This window comes from Coffea eugenioides, chromosome 7, assembly GCF_003713205.1.
Source record: "Coffea eugenioides isolate CCC68of chromosome 7, Ceug_1.0, whole genome shotgun sequence".
Classification (NCBI taxonomy): domain Eukaryota; kingdom Viridiplantae; phylum Streptophyta; class Magnoliopsida; order Gentianales; family Rubiaceae; genus Coffea; species Coffea eugenioides.
The window spans coordinates 16,698,360-16,718,437 of NC_040041.1; the positions used below are offsets into that span (position 1 = coordinate 16,698,360).

The 20,078-nt window shown below is 35.3% G+C and overlaps 1 protein-coding gene across 1 annotated transcript; it reads right to left on the minus strand.

The window, feature by feature from the left end:
- Window positions 1-3,318: 3,318 nt before the first annotated feature.
- On the minus strand, window positions 3,319-19,133 carry LOC113777506 (CBS domain-containing protein CBSCBSPB3). The gene is made up of 14 exons (XM_027322621.1): window positions 18,668-19,133; window positions 17,620-17,788; window positions 17,162-17,294; window positions 16,296-16,466; window positions 14,450-14,528; window positions 14,236-14,349; window positions 14,049-14,115; window positions 10,811-10,916; window positions 10,684-10,742; window positions 9,736-9,842; window positions 9,520-9,656; window positions 8,585-8,667; window positions 8,408-8,497; window positions 3,319-3,830 (listed from the first exon to the last, which is right to left on the minus strand). The coding sequence occupies exons 1-14, from the start codon at window positions 18,841-18,843 to the stop codon at window positions 3,654-3,656; spliced, it is 1,668 nt and encodes a 555-aa protein (XP_027178422.1). The 5' UTR covers window positions 18,844-19,133; the 3' UTR covers window positions 3,319-3,653.
- Window positions 19,134-20,078: the final 945 nt, after the last annotated feature.

The window sequence follows — 20,078 nt, forward strand, 5'->3', positions numbered from 1 at the left end:
ACTCGAGCTCAAAATATTAAGCTCCGAGCTTAAGTATATATATATATATATATATATATATATTTATTTATTTATTTAAATAGTAAAATTACATAAATATCCTTAATATTTTATTATTTATTAAGAAAAAAATATTATTTTATTTATTTTTTAAAAAAATAAAATAATTTTATTTATTTTTTCGAGCCCGAGCTTCAAAATTGTCAGCTCGTCGAGCTCGAGCTCGAGTTCGAGTTTGATGAAATTAAGTTAAGACTCGACTCGATAAGGCCAAAACTCGATTCGGCTCTGCTCGTTTGCAGCCCTTTCTGACACAAGGCGGCCTCCTTTTTTTAAAGAAAATTTAAAACTAAGAAATTAGCTGCATAGATAAAGAAATGCTCGGCTTTTCAGCAACATTTTTCAGGCTTTTTTGGCAATATTTCAAGAAATTTGCCATACAATGTACATAAGATTTGAAAACATGTTACATGTGTGTGTGCACGCGCGCATTATATATATATATATACTCCCTCCATCCCATAAAATTTATCATTTTTGGGAGAACATGCAATTTATATATAGTGATATTAGTAGAAAAAAGAATTTTTACTGTTTTTTTATATCCTTAGTGATGGTCCATCTTTTATTTGTTATATTGGAAATTGTAGAAAATAAGTGGTGGGCCATATGAAGGGTAAAGATAAAAAATTTTATTCAAAAAAATGAGTTAACTTCTCTAAGATGACAATTAATTTGAGACAAGAAAAAATCTATGTTTTTAAACTCGGACCGGACCAATCGATCTGACCGGTGGAATTGGGAACCAGCCAAACATCCAGTCCGAACCTTTTCAAAAACCTGCCAAACAAAAATTCGGTCAAAACTCGGGTTCAACCAGAAACCTATTAAACCGGTCAGAACTAGGTTTTCCATTTTTTTCTTTTTTGAGTTGAACTTCCTGAATTATATTGAAGAAAAAATATAAATCAAGCTTAATTGACCTATCAAGCAAGATCTACTACAGATCTAACATCAAAATTCAAAAGTCAAAAGAAAAAGTAAGAAAGAGAGAGGGAGAATAGAAAGGAAAAAAAAATGTTGATTTAAACTTTGAATCAAAAACTTGAAAAACATGAGAGAAAACAATACAAATAATAAGATGATATGATATTTTCTTCTAGTAATGGAAGAAAAAAAGAAAAAGATTAAAAGCAAAAAATAGATTGATAAAAAAGAGACCCAGAAGAGAAATGAAAAGACAGAGAAAGATGAAATTCATTGGAAAAACAGCAACTCTTTAATGTTTTTAGAGCAAAGTGTGATCCTACTCCTATGAACCTACTCCAAAGGCTCATCCAAGCCAACCTTTGCCAGTTTCACTATTTGGTATGCCATTTCCTCAATAATGCTTTTGCTGCTGCTCACCCGAGGACAAAGAGGCCGAGAGATGGTATTGCAACGGCCTGGAGCTCTATTTCTTTCTTTTGTGGAAAACAATGCTAGGGTTAACGAAGTGAATGTTTAATAAACTTTTCCATTATTCTGTTTTGACCCCTAAATAAACAACTATAATTGCTCCAATAAGTTTTTCTAGATTTTCAATTGTAGCTTTAATTTCTTTACTTCTTCAAATAGGTCTTACAAATTTAGTTCTAAGCTTATCAATTTATATTTACAGCTGCTAAACATTAAATTTGAGTTAGGTTCAAAGGGTGTTGAATTAATATAGATTATATAAAATTATTATATATTTATGACATCATGATAACATCACCCGGTTCTTAGATAGATTCGATTCCGATCAAACTCATTGACCCCTGACCCCTAAGTTCGGCCGAGTCACTGCCCGGTCTGAGTTTCAAAACATTGAAAAAAGTGACAAACATGACAAATTTTATGAGACGGAGGGAGTATATATATATATATATGTGTGTGTGTGTGTGTATTTAGTAGAAAAGACAAAGAATTTGGTGAATAAGTGGTGGACCACATGAAGGGTAAAGATAAAATTTTATTAAAAAAGGTGAGTTGACTTCTTTAAGATGATAATTAATCTGGAACAAGAAAATGCGACAAACATGACAAATTTTATGGGACGAAGGGAGTGTATATATATATATATAACATATTTGTATATGTGTGTGTATATATATCTCTATGTGTGTATGTTTAGTGGCAAGGACAAAGAATTCGGTATTAGTAAATGTAAACATCCACTTTTACCTTTTTTTTTGATATTTTAAGTTGATTCATTTGATCTTGATTTTTCATAGTATAGGATAATGTAAAATATTCTTTTAATCTTATACAGTTATCCATTGTATTGACTTAAAAGCTGTAAATTAAAGGTTTCATAGAAAACAACAAAGTTTCACAGCATATTTGAAAAAAGCATTTAGTAAGAACTAAGTTGGGTTTTATTCATCTTTATTAAGGAAAAGTCCGGTTAAGTACGGAGTTATCAAGCAGTGAGAAGTCAGGCACCAAAAAAGGTCGATTGCTACAACAATTAGAATTTTTGGTGGAAAGTGGGGACTTGGAGCATGGAGAAGGCTATTGCCGCCAGGTCACGCAATCGTATTCTTGAAAAGAAAGTTGGAGGAAAGGTTGTAGTTTTGGTGCTCTCTGTGAGAGATTATCACTCAAAGGAAAAAGAGACAATTAATTCAATATAAGTTAACTCAATTGGTAAACACCGATAACTTCTTAAAAAAAAGTCATGTGTTCGAATTCTACTTCTGCTACCAATGTGAAAACGTGAATGATTTATAAAAAACCCTGTAAGTAATATATGATTCTGAAAACATGTCCTGACTCGTGATAATGACCAGAACCTAACCCACTCTTTAACTTTTTCTTAAAAAAGAAAAAATGAAAAGAACATGGGCTAAATTAGTCTTTCAAATGAACACGTAGACGACACAATCGCGCAGTTCCTTGTTCGAATGGAAGGAATGAGACTAGGGATTAGAGGATGTTTCATCACCCACGTTAATTATTCCAGTTGCTCAAACAACGTAAAAAGCCAGTATAACAGATACAAACACAAACGCCACGTGACCCATTCACCATGTGTCCTGTGCATTTTCAGAATTTTTTCAACCAATGTTCACACAAAATTCAAATAAGAAGATCTGAGCCATGAATTATTCTCAACAGTTGTCAAACTCATAGCAGAGGTTGGTGATGTCAGTGAGGTCGGGAGAAGTGGCCCATTTTTTCTTTCTTTTTTCAGTTGTTTCTTAATACATAATCCCCAAATCAAATGGATCAAGAGAATGGAAGTACTGTAACCTTTCCTGTAAAATTGTGAAATATGATCAAAGGAGAAAAACAGAAGCGAAAAATCGGTGCTTGATGCAAATGCTCCAACAAAGTGAACTGGGGAACAGATCCCATCACCTGTAAACTCGTTTCTTTGGGAGTTTTACAAAACTTTTTATTACAAGAAGATCAAAACAGCCTCCATTGGGCCATACCACTGTCATTCCTTTGTGCTCTTTTTGCTGAATAACTATTACCTATTCACACGAGTTGTTCACCCATACATTCGGTTTGACATTTAAAAACTACAGTGACTAGACAAGGGTTAATTTTCCATTAACAGTTCTAAAGGTACGTTTTGTTAATAGACAGATTAATCTAAAATATTTGGCTCCTTTTCATATCAATCACGTGTTTGCACGCTTTAGGTAGACCACCACACCTACACTGGTCAGAACAGCTGCTCCTGCAAAAATCCCCATCCCAAGAGAGAAAAATCCAGATTTTTCAGCAGTGGCCATACTAATCTCTGGTTCGGACTTACTTTGGCATGTATCTGAGTCGTCTAGGTGTAGTCTCAAGACCTGAAAATGAAAATCCAGTGAGGATTTGGACAAAGTACTTAAATGTTAGACAATAAGAGACAAGTATGACGACTTTTCTTCCCTAGCCATGATATTTGTCAAAACATAATCATCAGCTACCAGTGGTAAAATTAGATTTAGATCAACGTAATATGCAGAAATAACAGAGTATCCGCATGTTTGTGTAAAATATTAAACTTCATTGCACCATGCTGATGAGGAAAATTGATCATCCATGTTCCCCCAGCTTGAATATAGCAATGGGTTCCAATCAGAAATATTTCCAGTATCATGTCTTCAGATGAATCTTTTCCATGGTTGGTTAATTTAAAGAACAAACTGATAATATAAGTGGTGATAACCAGATGTTTCACAAGAAACCTGCAAAAATTTTAACAGTCCTGCGATGTTATCTGGAGTATTTTCAGAGTAATTCCTGTTTTCCATGTAAATGAACGTCCATCTCAAAGTATGACTAGCTCAGTGACCTATAAACATGCAAGTACATCTGCATGCATAAATGCAAAGTTCCAGGATTCAAGTCAATGTTGGTAATGTGTCCAAGAAAGATTAGGTTGTTTTCGTTGCATGTTCATGATCAACATCAGATTTTTGTGATAATAGTCAAGAAAGGATAAGATGATAAGGGTTATTGGTTTAAAAATATTAACTATGTGGCTTTAAAAACATTTGTCTGAGAGACTTGGGAAATAATAGAGCCTGAAAAGGTCCCAAAACTGTACATTCCATTTCTTTTTTCAATTTTTTTACCCCCCCAGTGTTTCAGCTGGGAATGCTCGTGATAATGGCGGATATGAAATACTAGCACTTTCTTGGGGATAATATCAAAATGGCTAAATTAGATAGTATCATACAGTGAGCACTTCAAAAGCTAACTTTCTCAATTGGAGCCCTCCATCCATGAACTCACTCCATTCGGAATTTGAATATACACGAGTTTTCTGGATCCATACCCACAAAACAAATCAAGAAAGGCATACGTGTATTATTGTCTTTTGACTTTATCACTCATACCTTTCTGTTTCTTGTAGATCATGACAATCTTCTGATTCTATTCTTCCCTCTTCCACAGAGAGAGAGAGAGAGAGAGAGAGAGAGAGAGCCATAACAACTCCCAACAAATCCCAACGAGACGCTTCTGGCCCATCTCTTCCTCCCAGAAAAATTAGAAGCGAGGGAAGCACTCGCTTAAGCACAAAGCGAGGGGAAGCACAAGCCCATTGCTTTTTTTTTTTCCCCTCCTTTTTCTGTTAGAAGAACACGAGCAGAATAAAACACAGGCAAAGTGCAAAATGAGGTACAGTTTTTGGTTTTTTGGGCTTTTCATGTTTGATATCTCATAATTTTTTTGACTGTTGGATCTCTTTAGTTTTATTTTTTGATCTCACATGAATAGTTCTATTAATATGTACTAGAAATCTGGTAATTAGGGTCTCAAACAAAGTACATGATTATCCTAATCAAGCACATAATTACCCTTATTTCTGTTTGCTCAATAAACACTCCAACTCAAGCTCAACAAAGTTGATGGTTATTTTCAGAACATCTCTCTTCCACATGGGATCTCTCTTAAAGCTATAGTTTCCCTAAACTCTTGTACTTCCTTGGAATAACTAACAATTATCCAGTGTATATAATACTGCTGTAGAATAAGAACCATATGCCAGTACATAACACTGCGCTTGACCTTTCAAAAGCATGCACTTCAATTTGCACAGCATCTAATCAAAGGTGTAAAGCCCACTAGAGTGCAAGCAGCCTTCCAGAGCTTAAGCATAAAGCGCAAAAAACAAAGGACATACTTTTCAAGCAAAGCGAACTCCTATAGAAATCACATATTACTCTTGATTGTTCTACAATTAGAGATATATCATTCTTAACATTTTCAAAAGATAATAAAAGCGTATATACTATCCTCTCACCTGTGGCCAATTATAGCTTTCATTGAATGGCAGGTTCCTTGATTTAAAAAAAATATATATATTCATCAGATTCAAAATCACAACAATTTCATCTACTGCCATCAATTTTCCCTCCACATGCAGTTGACCACTGATTACTTTTTGTAAGAATGGGCAATTATTCCTTTATTTCAGCCAGAGAAGTCTTCACAAGTGTTTCTAGCTTGATTTTATGTTTCCTGGGGTCTCATCGAACCAAAGTGTGAGAGAAATGTCCAGGGATGAAAAGTCCCACATCGATATCCCCAAACATTGGTCCACTAATTGCTAATTTAAGATAGTTATCCAGAGTGTCTTGCACTTCTGTCTGCCCTTCAATTCGTCATACATCTTTCCCTTTTGCCCATCAGTTTGTCTTTATCTCTCTCAACCCCTTGATAACATAAATGATGTGGGAGCACGTTAGAACTTGGATTTTGTTGTTGTTTAGCATATTGTTAGTTATGCTTTGTTGCCAAATGGCTGCATAAAGCCAAAGAAAGCTTTATAGAAGCTTTAGGTAACAGTTGATATTAAAAACTACTAAATACAGTACCTAAAATGGGTCCTTATAAGGGCTTCAAATACATTATTGCCCTGAAGTAAGAAAAGACCAAAAAGCCCTTAACGAGGCACATGGGTAGCACATTTGCAACATCTACACAAATAGGTCCATCTAAGGTTCTGAAAAAATTAGTTCCATGCCTACCACAAGAATTGCAAATCAGCCCCGCCTTTAAGGTGTCTAACTTGTATGCATTTTAAGGATTTGATGAAGACTCTTAGAATAGGTAATTTTTCTATAAGTAGATCCTTGTATTCATTTCAAAGATTTGATGAAGACTCTTCAACCAGAACAATTGGTTTGGTTCCGCATCTCCAGAAAGGGCCAAGAGAGGAGATCGAGGATAATTAGACGTGAAAGAAGTACAAACCAAAACAAAGGACAGCTCTATGAAACGTTCTTGGTTAAGTGGTGGTCAACAAGCTAATTGCTGAAAGCACAGAGATTTAAGTGGTGGTCAACAAGCTAATTGCTGAAACGTTCTTGGTTAAGTGGTAAATTGAAGACCATCAATCCTAACATGCATGCCAAGTTCATTGAGGCTTTCTCATGGGACTCAGAACCCTTTCCCACCAAAGGAAATGATGCAGGAGTATATTAGAACTTAGAATTTGTTGTTGTGTAGCATGTTGGTAGTTATGCTTTGTTGCCAACTGTGATAATAGTTTTATAAATTGTTTTTATAGCTCGTACAATGTGCTAGGCATGTCCCTCACTAAGGTATTTTCGTCTTTGTCACTTTAGGACAAGAATGTGTTTGGAGCCCTAAGCAACTATTTTAGGTACTCAACAACCTTTTTTTTGCATCAACTATTACCTAAAGTTTGTTGGTTTCATACAGCCAGAAGCTTTTCTCCTTCAACAATTGTGATTTCACATCATCAATTCTAGTGAAGTGCTGCTAACAAAATTTCTCTTACTTTTCCGCACCAATTTATTTTGTGCTGTCTAAAGGCATGTCATGGCTACAGTCTTAGAGACTATAAACTGAATAGTTAAAAGGCGTAAAGCGGAGTATAACCCTTGGGATCTTCCGGACTTAAGCAGAAATGACAAAGCAACGCGCACACTCTTTTAGGGCAAAGCTCGTGATACACTAGCATATAATTCTTAGTTGTTCTACAAAATTACAAGAAAGTAAGCAAGAAAGTAGATAAAATTAAGCTTCAGGAGGGGGCAAGAAAAAGATGCAAGAAGAAGAATGCAGTAATCCTAGACACGAGAAGGGAAAAAAAGGAAGAGGAACATAATTGGGATGTCAAAAGAGCAAGAGATAGAAAGTACGAGAGAAGTGGACCTGTTGTTGAAAATAACCATCAAGCTTCTCAGCTTGAGCTGGAGTTCTGACTGAGGGAACAGAAGATAAAATGAAACGCATCTCTTTGGGCACTTTGCATGTGTTTTTTTTTAAGTTTTTTTTTGTTTTTAGTTCACTTGCTTTGAACAGAAAAAAGCAACAGGCTTGTTCTTCTCGTACTCTTAAGAGACCTCTCCACTGGTTTTTAACTAATATGATAGCCGAAACATATCAACAGCTATACACCTTTATAACTATCAACAGTAACTATTCAGTTTAAGTATGTTTCACTCATTATCCGTATCATGTGGTTTTCCAGATTTGAGTGGGCAAAGGAAGCTTTTGTCCCATTCTCTTGCCTCTTGATCTTTAGCTTTATTTTCTCTTTCTTCATGCAAATAAATTTCCCATTTTAAGAAACTTGGAATATGCTTTACATTGCATCTTATTATAGTATAAATCAGGAAAAAGGGATTTCTCTCTTTTTTTTTGGTAAGCAGGATATCCAATCTCCCTGCACAGACCATTTTTATGATCATTATTAGGGAGATAAAGTATGAACCACAGCAAGGTATGACTCACAAAAGGTGAGCTGCCTCAGCTTAGATTAGTAGGTTTATAGCCATGCTTCCTAGTTCTCCTAAAAGGGGATGGTTGAATATCTCTACACCCTACTTCAGGTAGATTTCAGCACTAATCCATAAATTTTCAACAATGGTATCAACGTACATGCAACAAAAGAGCAATCACACACCTTTAGTCCGGCTGATCTGGCATGGCTAACAGCAGCAATAAGATCAGTATCAGCTGTTAGGAGAACTTTGTCACCCTCATCATCCTCGTACTGTTATCAGCATAAGGAACTTTAAGACTATAAATATTCTACATCAAAAGAAAAATCCAATCAAATATGTTCTCTCTTCCAACTGACCAAGAGTTGAGGTCGATTTTGATCATCAGCTGCTCCAATCCTCTGCATAACTGCAGAAACAAGCTCACCCAAATTCTCTGTGCCTGAAAGAAAGGATATAGGACCCACCCAAAAAAAAAAAAAAGAAAAACCACTCCAATTCAGTCCCTGAAAAGGATGGACATATAAAAAAGGCATGTAAAGCATTTCTAGTTTCTAACACAGTTCCAAAAATAGATTTTCACCCAAAAAAACAAAAAAAACTTTACAACTCAGTTGCTTTGCAACACGAATACAATCTGACATTTCAGATGGCTCAGCAAAAGCAAAATCATAACCATTAGAACCACAAACAAACAGTGGAGGTCTGCTCAGCTTACTAAAAGCAACCCCTCTCAAGCATTCAAGAACAGGAACATAAACAGCAAGAGGCTGGCAATTCCATTTCGTAGAACCACTAACCCCAATCTCCCCAAATTTTTCTCCAAGTACAGATAGTTGGAAGCTGATCTAATCCACCAGAAACCAGATGGCCTTCACAAGATTCTATCTTTTGCAAAACTGCCTCTTCTATAAATCATAGAAAACTTCACCAGGTACCAACTAAAAGTACTCTCATGAATGGAGGGAAAGTTCAGCTGAACTAGATATCGCTTGACAAAATAGTGTTTCCAGCTGAATGTGTAATTTCTCATAACTTTTTCTTCAATTTATCCTGTCATTAACTAAAATTTATCTCAAGAGTATGTTTATTAATACACTCGAAAAGGAAAAACGGAAATAAGGACGATTCCTAGCAAAATAATGACATAAACAAAATGTACATTATAATTATGCAAGTCAAGTGAATATTTCACATGGAAACTATATAACTTTCACCAAGATAAATTCTCATAAACAGAGGAAAGAAACATACAATGGCAGCCAAATAGTCTCGTTATCAGAAGAACACTAACCAAAATTGAATCTGTGTACACGACCCTTTAAGTCCTCAAATTTGAAGGCAAATGAATTCCCAAGACCAAGACATGGATATGGAGATTTCCCATTTTCTGTCCCATCAGACGTATTCAATGCAGACATAGACAGCTCACTGCATCCAAAATTTTAGAGCAATTAGCAAATATAACTTAGAGTACCAAAAAGAGATATTTTATAAAACAAAAGTATACCTTTGAGTGTCATAATCATCTGGAGGCTCCATATTTAGTGCTGAATCCCAAAACTTTTGCATCACAGTGGTCGCTACATCATTGACAGATTCAGAACCACTTTCAACCTTGAAAACCAGAAAAACCTACAATCTCAGTACCCTTTGCCAGTCCAACAGAATCCAGACAAAATGACGTATTTACATATTCCAAATAGCTCTATTTTATTTTAATTTGCATTTAGATGCTTCTCTTCAAAATCAGAATGAACACAAGGGACAAGGGTTTACACTTCTTAATATGGAAGAAACACTGTTCCTCCATAGATCTAAACACATTACCCAGCAGATATATATGTTTGTTTGATGATCTTTTCTTCTTCATTTCGAAGATGTTCATTAGCTTGAATCAATGCTTCTTACATGAAGTGCAGTCCACATGTCAAGCACTCATATTTGATGGGATCCTTCAAAGAGCTTTTGGATGAAAATAGATAGCCACAACACTCAAAAGATCAATGGGTTTCAGAAGAGAAAATCCAGGAGCATAAGTGACCTTTTTGAGCAGTAGAAGAATGATAGGGACAAACCAACTTTTGTGTGATTACAATATACAGTGAAGCCATCTTGAACCTCTGTTTGACACTAAAAACAATCTAAAATTTAGGGCATTTTATTTGAAATGGAGAGCATAAAAATGATATGATCTTGAACATGCTGTCTCTGGCCCAGCCCACCAAAGTTGCATTCCCCTCTTTGCTCATCACAGCCGTATTTGGACCCCTTGTTATATTTTATTATTCATCCGAATATAACATAGAAACAAAACATTAGAATACCTGACATTCATGTAAAAACCAAGTTGAAGTACAGAAAAAATATTTCAAATAAGAAACAAAACCAAGCCTCCTATATTGCAACACAAGCAGCAAGCTTAAAGAAACAAGCTCAGAATTGAACATGACTTTACCATGGATATAGCCGCATGAGTTATCTGTAAAACATCTACACAGGCAATAACATGTCCATCTGCCAAAAGGTCACCATTGAGCATAAAATTCTAAAGTTCAATAACCAATAAAGCAATCAAAGCTCACCTCTGTCTACTACAGGAAGATGTAAAAACTTTCCATCGTGCATTAGATGCAAAGCTTCAAGAATGGTTGTATCTAGTGTAGCACACTCAGGATTTGGTGTCATCACCTTCAGAGGAAAAGTTTAGATGAAGTAAATCTTATGTCACTGCAAAATACTCATTTTGTCTGAAAAAAGACATAAAAATAACACTCAAACAGGTGAGAAATCAGAATTTTAGCATAATATCCAGTCATATAAAACCAGTAAATGAAATAACAAAAGTCAGTGCCAACTAGCAAATCAAAGATGACATAATCGCAAGTCAATAGTCACAACCAAAAGGTCGAGTTTCATTGCTACCCAACTTCCCAATTTCCATTACTTATCCCTCTTAAATAGTCTCTCCAAGACAATCTAGACTTTTAGATCCTATAAGCTGGTAACGGCGCAAACACTGATCTTTATGCGTTTGGCGTTCCCATAGTAGCTACTTTACCCCCTAAACAAAGCTCAGATATGGAATAAAATGGTACTAATTGCAAGTCAATGGTGACAAGATCAAGTATGCACCAGCTATAATGCTTACAGAAAACACAAAAACCTGTTTCGACTAGGCATCAGAATGCAACATCGAAGAAATGTTTGGGAATACTTATAATGTTTAGAATTAGAATGTTGGGAATACTTTTTACATCTCAGAAAATGCTGAAAAGTTAAGGCTCTAATGGATCCAAGTTCCACTCATAAAGTCCAACTAGACTTCACCATTTTAGGTCCTCTTTGGCTGCAGATTCATTAAGTCTACTTTAGGTGTTCAAGTTAACTTCAGCTTCCTGCTAGTGAATTTTGCTTAGCTATGCAGTTTACTCAAGTCCTTGAGAATCCCATTACCTCAAAGTGTTCCTCCTAATAATATCAGTTGTAACACGGTTAGGTTAGGTTTGAAATGAACTCAAACCAAGTGTTGCTAAGTTGAAACTCATAAAAGAATTGCTATTTCTCCCTTCTTTATTCACTCTCCTAAATTCCTAGTGCTCTCATCTTTAAATTGTCATATTCTCAGAGTTTCTACAACTAAGAACCCTGAAATCCTTCCCATCTTATCCAAAATGGCTTCTGGTGCTGCATCACCAGTAGTCCAATAAATTAGTTTCTAAAGCTAATAAAAACCCAATCAAAGACCTTCATGTATTTGTGGTTCCCATGTTTCTGTTTTTTTCCTTACCAATTGAATTTCTTCAGACCAATCCACCAATTAGTAGATCTAAAAGCAGGTAACATTGCCATAGATATCTACTGTTCTCTATTCCTCCCACACCCAAAGAAAAACAAAGACACATTTCTCCACGACAATCCCTTTCTTGATCGTTCCTATAATCTCCAAATAAAAAGGCACCCACAACACTTGATGCTGAAAGCCAACTAAAATAAGCAATAAATACTTCTCAAACAGAACAGCTAAATAATTGTTAGGGCATTCATTACTTTGCCACTATGATGTTTGGCAATTGGTAAGTTTGACTTGTGTTTTAAAAGGTGGGAGGCACTGAGACATACTCAAGGTTGAGTTCAAGATACACCCACTCTTTCTGTGAAAATGTGATGAAGAGGTGGAGGTGGGGAACATACAGAATTCAAAATCACACTGCATGAAAAAGCTATTCTTTTAATGAATACTGCATTATCCATAACTATGAAACAATTAAAACTAGTTTTAAGATCAAAAAAGGTGTAGTCAGGTTTATTTTTGCATTACTAAAGATGAAGCCAATTCAATGTGGAACATCCCTTTTCCAGTGTTTGGTAAGTTGAGCAGGAATGTAAACCATCTAGGTCCATCCACTCCCCTCGCACTGAAAAAAAAAGGTAAAAATAAGAAAAAAAAAAAAAAGAAGTAATATCATTCAATAGAAGCCATGTCAATTTTCATCTACTATATTAGGTTCCATCTTAAATGTAATTCCTTAGGAGTTAGGTCATTAATAATATATTATGCCCCCTCCTCCCACTTCTTTTTTTTTTTTGGTTAAATCAATAAAATAACAAGGCTGGCATCGCACCCTCGTGTACGGGATTTGCCATTCAAAAAAAGGTCATTAACAATAATATATTATGGATGAAGGAGGTCAGTTCAAGGAGATGCAAGTCAGCATGCAGTCTTTGCTCAACTAGTAAAGTGAACCCTATCTAGTAATAGAGAGCACGTCAATCTCAAAGGAGTTATAGGTCTCGAAGCACAAGGCTTAGAAGATTATCTAGTTACACTCTTGTCAAAGCCACGCTCTGTACACAACAAGGAGAAGTAAGTAGAATTATACACCTTCAATTCCAGTTCCAGTCATTCAAACTGTTTGTTTTTGTTTTATTTCCAACATAAATTACTATTACGATGTGCAGCTTGTTATTTGCTTCCCCAGGGTAGCCTTTAACAAAATTAAAAAGAATAAAAGAGAAGTACATGGAAAAAAAAGTTACTTTTCTCGTATACATGTTCCATTAACATATTATATGTCCAATAATCTAACCCTCAAGAAGCAATAATTTATACCCATCTTGTGCCATGCGAAATTTGCATGATTTTGCAAGAAAATGCAATCACTTGGAACTACCAACTATTTAAGTTAACTACCCAACTTCTTTAACACACTTACAAATATCTTGGTTAAACAAAGGGGGGGAAAAAGGAGAGAAAGCAATTTCATTTCTGATTACTTGACGTGTAAAATGCTTTCTCAAAAGACTTGCTCATGTTCAAATGAAGCATAAGATTAATGTCATTTAGAGATGAGGGACTCCAAGATTTTCCTGCAGTCTTCCTTTATCTAATATTAGTTTTTAAATTTTAATTAAAATCTTCCTGTGAAGTAGGCAGAGAAGATTCTAATCTCCACTCCAGGCTAAACACATAACTGCAGCAATACTTCACATGTCTCTTGTGGAAGCTATTGCTGTTTGACTATCCTCAGGAGTGAAATTACTAGGAGTTCTTCAGGTTTCTAAATTCATGAATATTACTATACAAGAGAAACACTGACCACACAAACAATGAAGGAAAAGAGATACAACTGTAAAAAACAATGCAACAAATTCTGAATATAACAGAAGGTAAAGATGAGTCATTTTGAAGCAACAGTTTCACACCAGGTAATTTATAGGGATTAGATTAGTGATCAATTAGGCACCACATGGCCTATGCTTATCTGAAAATGAACTGAGATATAGAATAAAATGAAATATTTGAGTGATAATTGTAAGAACCTTTTCCACCAGAGTCAGCTCAGGAGACAGATTTTGGGCTACAACACGCATAAGCATATCTCTTGAACTGCAGTGCAGTAGTTAAACAAAAATGTAATCGAATGAGCATCAAAGACAGTACTATGAAATAGATATGCCCATCACACAAGCAGAGATACTCAAAATCCTGATAAAGAGAACATCTTACGTTAATATCCCCTGAATTTTGTTGGATGTCATAATAATTATGGAATTTACACGCAATTCTCGCATCCTTTTTGCAGCAACATAAACAGGATCTGATGGTGCTGCTATTGCAACCCTGACATCGTTATAAAACTACACTTAGTTGGCCACAAAATCAGCCTCAAGAAAGCCATATTGCACAACAGACATAGGTCAGAGAGGAAATTTGACTATACTTGGAATTCTCGGACATGATACTTGACAAAGCAGGCTTGAACATGCGCTCCCTAAGCGTTTCTATGAAAGCAGATGGAGCTGGAATAAAAGATACAAGGAAAATGGTGTATGAAGTTACATAATGTGGTGCAAAAGCTGGAAATTGAGTACACAAACGTAAAGCATATCATACGATAAGGATATACAGTGCACCTCTAGCATAATTATCTGAGTTTAACATTTTTAACCATCTTTAATTTGCTACATTCACTTAACATTTTAACATTCTTTAAGATGATAATTACTTTAAAGAACAAAATCTCTTTTTTCAATCTTATTAGAAAACTATTTCACATTAATGCTGACTGCCATGTCCTTTTATGTTTGTAGATATCGGTTTTTTATTTTTATTTTTTGGGGGGGGGGGGGGGGGTTTGGTTGGGGGACAAATCTAATTTATGACAACATATATTTTCAAATAGATGTCTACCAAAGAGTAGGGAAGATAAATAAGATCGCTGCATGGTTTCTAGATAAAAAACAAAAAGATGCAGTCCACAAAGCTGCAAGAAGAGGGTGGCTTCAAAAATAAAACATTTTTCTTTCCTCTCTTGCTCTTCCACTACCAAAAGCCAAAAGGGTCATAAGGGTAATAACTATGAACTTCAGTTTTAGAAAATAAGGTGCAGTGCAGCAGTGAGTTAGAAGTATGAGCATTTGTAGTACCATCCATCAGCCTCTGAGACAAAGCTCGCAAGTATGCCAGACATCATGTAGCACCAAACTATTAATACCTAGGCAAACTCACTTTCACAACTCTAAAGGTAATACGGCGGGAACAGGAATTGAATTTGGACAGCAGTTAAAAGCTGAAGGAAGTGGGGTTTACTGCTCTAAGTTGGATCATAAAGAGAAAGAGAACAATAAGGAAATCTTAGGGCATGACTCCCAAAACCTTAAGAAATCACACCTAAGGCTAATTTGCTTCATACAATTTCAAGAAAGTTTTAATCTGTCCAATTGTATTTGTTAATAGCTTCAGAAGAAATACAATACTTAATAGACCCTAAAACAATTTTTCTATCCTTTCAGCCATCAAGGTGTACTGCAAAAAAAAAAGACTGATATCATGGTAATGCACTTCAATGAAAAGGGTTTCTACTGGAAGTCTAAGAAAAGACAAAAAATTAAAAAAAGAAAAAAGAAAACCCACTAAATGACCTAAACACATCCAGAAAAGACCAAAATGCCATAGGGTTAGCTTTTCCTTGGAACACTTGTTTGTTGCATCACAACTAAAGTTGCACTAACAGAAGTAGTTTTATTCTTCAATATATTTGAAATGCACTGGATATACAATTAGAAATACCAAAGACATTCAAGACTCATCTTCCCAATAAATGGTATTTCAAGAAATGTAAATAGGAAACAACATAAAACTTCAATTAGGATAAATGGCAAACACAAAAGAAGATACGCAGTAGCATGGACTATTTTACTATATCATATAAACACAGATAGAATACACATCAATAGGACTTTTAAATCAAACTCCAGCAGTCGAGCAACTTCAATTAATTTTCAGAATATTCAGACTGAGTCGCATCAGAATGTTTACTTCTATCCATATACTATGCACATTCTAAATGTACTTGGAAAACCTTATTCACAACGTTGTCATATGCAAGTTTGGAAGGATAACTATTAATAAATACAAAAGAATACTTTTTGTTTCTCTCAACTAACATGTTAAATATTGTCTGACATGGTTTTGAAGCTCTATCCCTAATCCATTAAAATAAAATCTGAACTGCTGAAAAAGACGGTAGTAATTGCATGATGGGTAATCATTAACTTTCAACTAACCAGAAAAATTGTTTCCATATTGTCGTTCCACCCCTTCTACAGCTGCTGCAATTGCACTTCCCTGCTCTGCCGCCTTCTCCATTCTGGATATAGCATCATATAGGCATTTTGTGATGTCCAACAAAGCTATAACTTCCCCATTTTCAACAACAGGAAGGTGTCGAAACTTTCCTGTCAAGGAATTAGAACATAAATGTGGTTTTGAGCTTGAAGCCAGAAACCAAGTTAACCTCTGGAAAAAAAAATTTAAGAAAGGATAAAAGCCATGAACATGGGTCAAACAAAACATTATTGACTGAGCACAAAATGAAAGTTCAAGAACTGTTTCTCCAAATCGTTCAGTAGACAAAGAAGAACTGTTTTATAAACAAATAAAGGGAAGTACTGAACTGCTAATAATTTCACACATATAAATTACTAAAGTAGTCATGTTCTGGTAACAAAGCATAAATCACCAAAAACACACACAACGCAGGAAAAAAGTCCAGACGAGATAAAAGATTGCATCAATACCCTCCAAGAAGTAACGGAGCCTAGAATGTCAAACATAATGATGATATTAGCCCGAGTGGAAGTTCCCATCCCTAAGAGTCATCCACGTAGATTTCTCACGACTGTGGACATTTATAGGATTACACTGTCAAACTCAGAACCATCTTAGTGGCATAATTATCCTGGGACTATTGTCTCCTTCATGCATATTACACACTGTACTTTATCACATCGTCATTCATTTACTCCCTACATCTAACAATATTAACTCCTCTAGAAATCTTCATGCATGAGTAGAGGTGCATAAGAACTCCTCATGCACTCGAACACAGCATTAAGAACAAACAAGACAACCAAAAGCATGAAAATATAACCTTGGACCATCTTCTGAAGAGCATCAATTGCCAACGAATCTGAAGTTACAAAAATTGGGTTCCTCGTCATGACTTTTGAAACTATTGTCTGCTCTGGTCGCAGCTCCTCAGCTACAACTCTAGTCGTAATATCCTAAAAGCAAAAGACAAAAGTTCAAAATTACTTTTAGAGTATAAGTTCTAGATCACTGCCCCTCCCAAAAATTTGCTAACTGGTATGAACGTAGTGACTGTAGTATGACAGTTGCAACTCTTGCTAACATTATGAAATCAAAATTACCAACAAAGTTCTCTCCCTATCCAACCTAAATCTTATTCTTATGCTTCATAAACTAATTTTCTTTATTCAATCTACCACAGATTCACCAAGCCTATATCTAAAATAGCATACATTAAAACAAAGACCACTTGCATTCATGAACATAATTCAGTGGCAACTGCAACTTAACATCAGATACCTTATCAGTGACAATGCCAGAGAGCAGCGCATTAGCATCAGTCAGCAACACAGCATCAACACGCCTAGCAGCCATTCTCCTACATGCATCAGATACAGTTGTCCCCTCAGGAATTGTAAGTGCTTTTGACAACCTCAGCTTTTTCACCGTCCTTTCCCCTCCTCCAGATCTACATCCATCCACAGATACACGCACATTCAATATGGGCATAGCCACTTGGACAACCCACAGACAGAGACATACAGATAACCAAACACTAACCATTTCATGATATTCACATAGTATGTAAGACAAAAATATGCGCGCCCACCAATAATTCAACAGTAAAAAAAATTATATCAGGCAAAATTACTAAAAACAGACATGTTTAATACCTAATACATTAGAAGGGCATAACTATTACCTATTTATTACTGATTAGAGGGGTAAAATTTCTACTGATTATGTCCTAACTGAACACTATTTCATCCACGTCTCACTACATTTATTGCATAATAAGGCACTATACAAGAAGTAGCTCAACGCTATGCCTCCTTTATCAATTACGACCCAAATTTACACACTTTCCTGCACACCATAATGGTACATTCTGTACTATTTTGTACACTTTTGTGCCATCTTTATCAATTAAGACAACAAGCACGTATTCCTACTAATTGTGTCCTAAGCTTACACTTTTTCATGGACGATATCACAACATCAGTGCACAATAAGGCAGCATACAATAAGGAGCTCAATTACACCTTCTTTTATCAATGAAGACTCCAAGCTCCCCATTTAGCTATTTTTCCCTCTCAAACAACTGCTGAAACTACTTCTTCTACACTTAACACTTCAAACTCTGCAACTTGTCTACCACAAAAAAGACAAGAAACTGCTTTCAAAAACCAAAACAACAGAACACAAGTAACAACGAACAGACTTGCCTGGTACTATATAACTCCCATTTTGATTATCCAAACAAGACAGTAAACAAAGATTAAACAGGAAAAAAAAAAGAATTAACAAACAAAAAACAATATCATAGAGAATATAATTGTTGACATACGAGTGCGCAGGGGAAGTAGGTTTTGTAAGCGACCCACTGTTGCTATTAGAATTAACGTTGACGGAACCATTTTCCGACGAATTCGAGGATTTCCGAAGAGTAGAAGGATTGTTCCGTTTCTGAGCCGAACTATTCCGGCGAGGAACTGGAGGAGGTGGAGCCATTTGACCACTCATTTTGCTCTTTTTCCTTTTTCCTCTTCAATTTAATCTATTCCTCTAATTTTTGTATGGCAATCTTTTCATGGATGAGAACAACTATGCCCTAATTTGAAAAAGATATTGAAAGGGGGAAGGGGTTAGGGCTACTCGATCTCCGAAGGAAATTTTCGTGGAAGCCCTAACCCTCTTTTGCTTCTGTGATTTTTTTTTTTTAATCTTTTCTATCGTTCTTTCTCTGTTTATTGTGTTCTCTGGTCGGGGGAATTTCTGGCTGCGGAAATGGGAAGCCGAATCTCAGAAAGTCAAAGAGAGGCGGAGAGAATTTTGAGATTTTTTGAAGATTATTTGAAACTTTTTTTTTTTTGGGTTTAATTCCAAAATTCCCCCGTAGAAATGCCTTTTCCTTACTTTGCCCCCTTGAATGTTGAATTGCTTCGGTTGTTGAAAAAAATAATAATAATAGTAGTGTTGAATAGGATCCAGTCGCGTTGCACGGTACTAGGCTTTGTGCCCGCGGCTTCCGCGGATGTCCATTATTGATTGTAGGGATAATTTCAGAAACCTCCCTTGAGGTTTCATGAAATATCACCTAACTCTTCTGAACTTTTCAAAATTTCACTTAACACCCTTGAAATGATAGTAGGGTCATATGCTAATATCAAAGGTGATGAATTGTTAATAATGCCCTCATATTTAAACATTCTAAACTTGTTTTTTTTTTCTGTCAATGTCAATGAAATATAAGATTTAATCAATGAAATATTCAACGCATTTAGAGAAAAATAACTGCAATCCCCTTTTTTTGTATTTCACAACTTTATTTATTTATTTATTTGTTCCTATTCATGTAGAATGCAAGAGAAATAAAGTAACCGAAACTTCGAACTACGATTTTTCAACTTCTGAGTTTTTCATAATAAAATTTTCATATTTCACGCTCATAAAAAAGTTGGTCTATTTTGAATAAATTCTCTGTATGATATTGAAGTTGAATTTCATCTATTACTGAGTTTTTTTGGTTCAAACGTATGATTTTTACATGCTAATTGTCTTCAATGCTATGGAGGGTTTTATTTGTAGAATTGGTTTAAAAAATAGTATTTGCTTTTACTGCCTCTCTCTACTATCACAGTGACTATTTGCTGTATCATAAAATCTTATCAATTTTCATCCCCTCACTTTTAAGATAGTTCTAATTTAGTACTTTTTTTTCTTGGTATGTAAAATGTTTATTTTTTTATAGCCTAAGG

What these genes read in the sequence shown, in the direction of transcription:
- LOC113777506 (XM_027322621.1), bottom strand. Translation starts at nt 18,843, where the DNA reads ATGAGTGGTCAAATGGCTCCACCTCCTCCAGTTCCTCGCCGGAATAGT. An exon ending in TCTTCCTGTAGTAGACAGAG is followed by an intron (nt 10,743 to 10,810) that starts GTGAGCTTTGAT and finishes ACCTTTTGGCAG; the next exon opens with ATGGACATGTTATTGCCTGT. An exon ending in CTCATGCGGCTATATCCATG is followed by an intron (nt 9,843 to 10,683) that starts GTAAAGTCATGT and finishes CTGGTTTTCAAG; the next exon opens with GTTGAAAGTGGTTCTGAATC.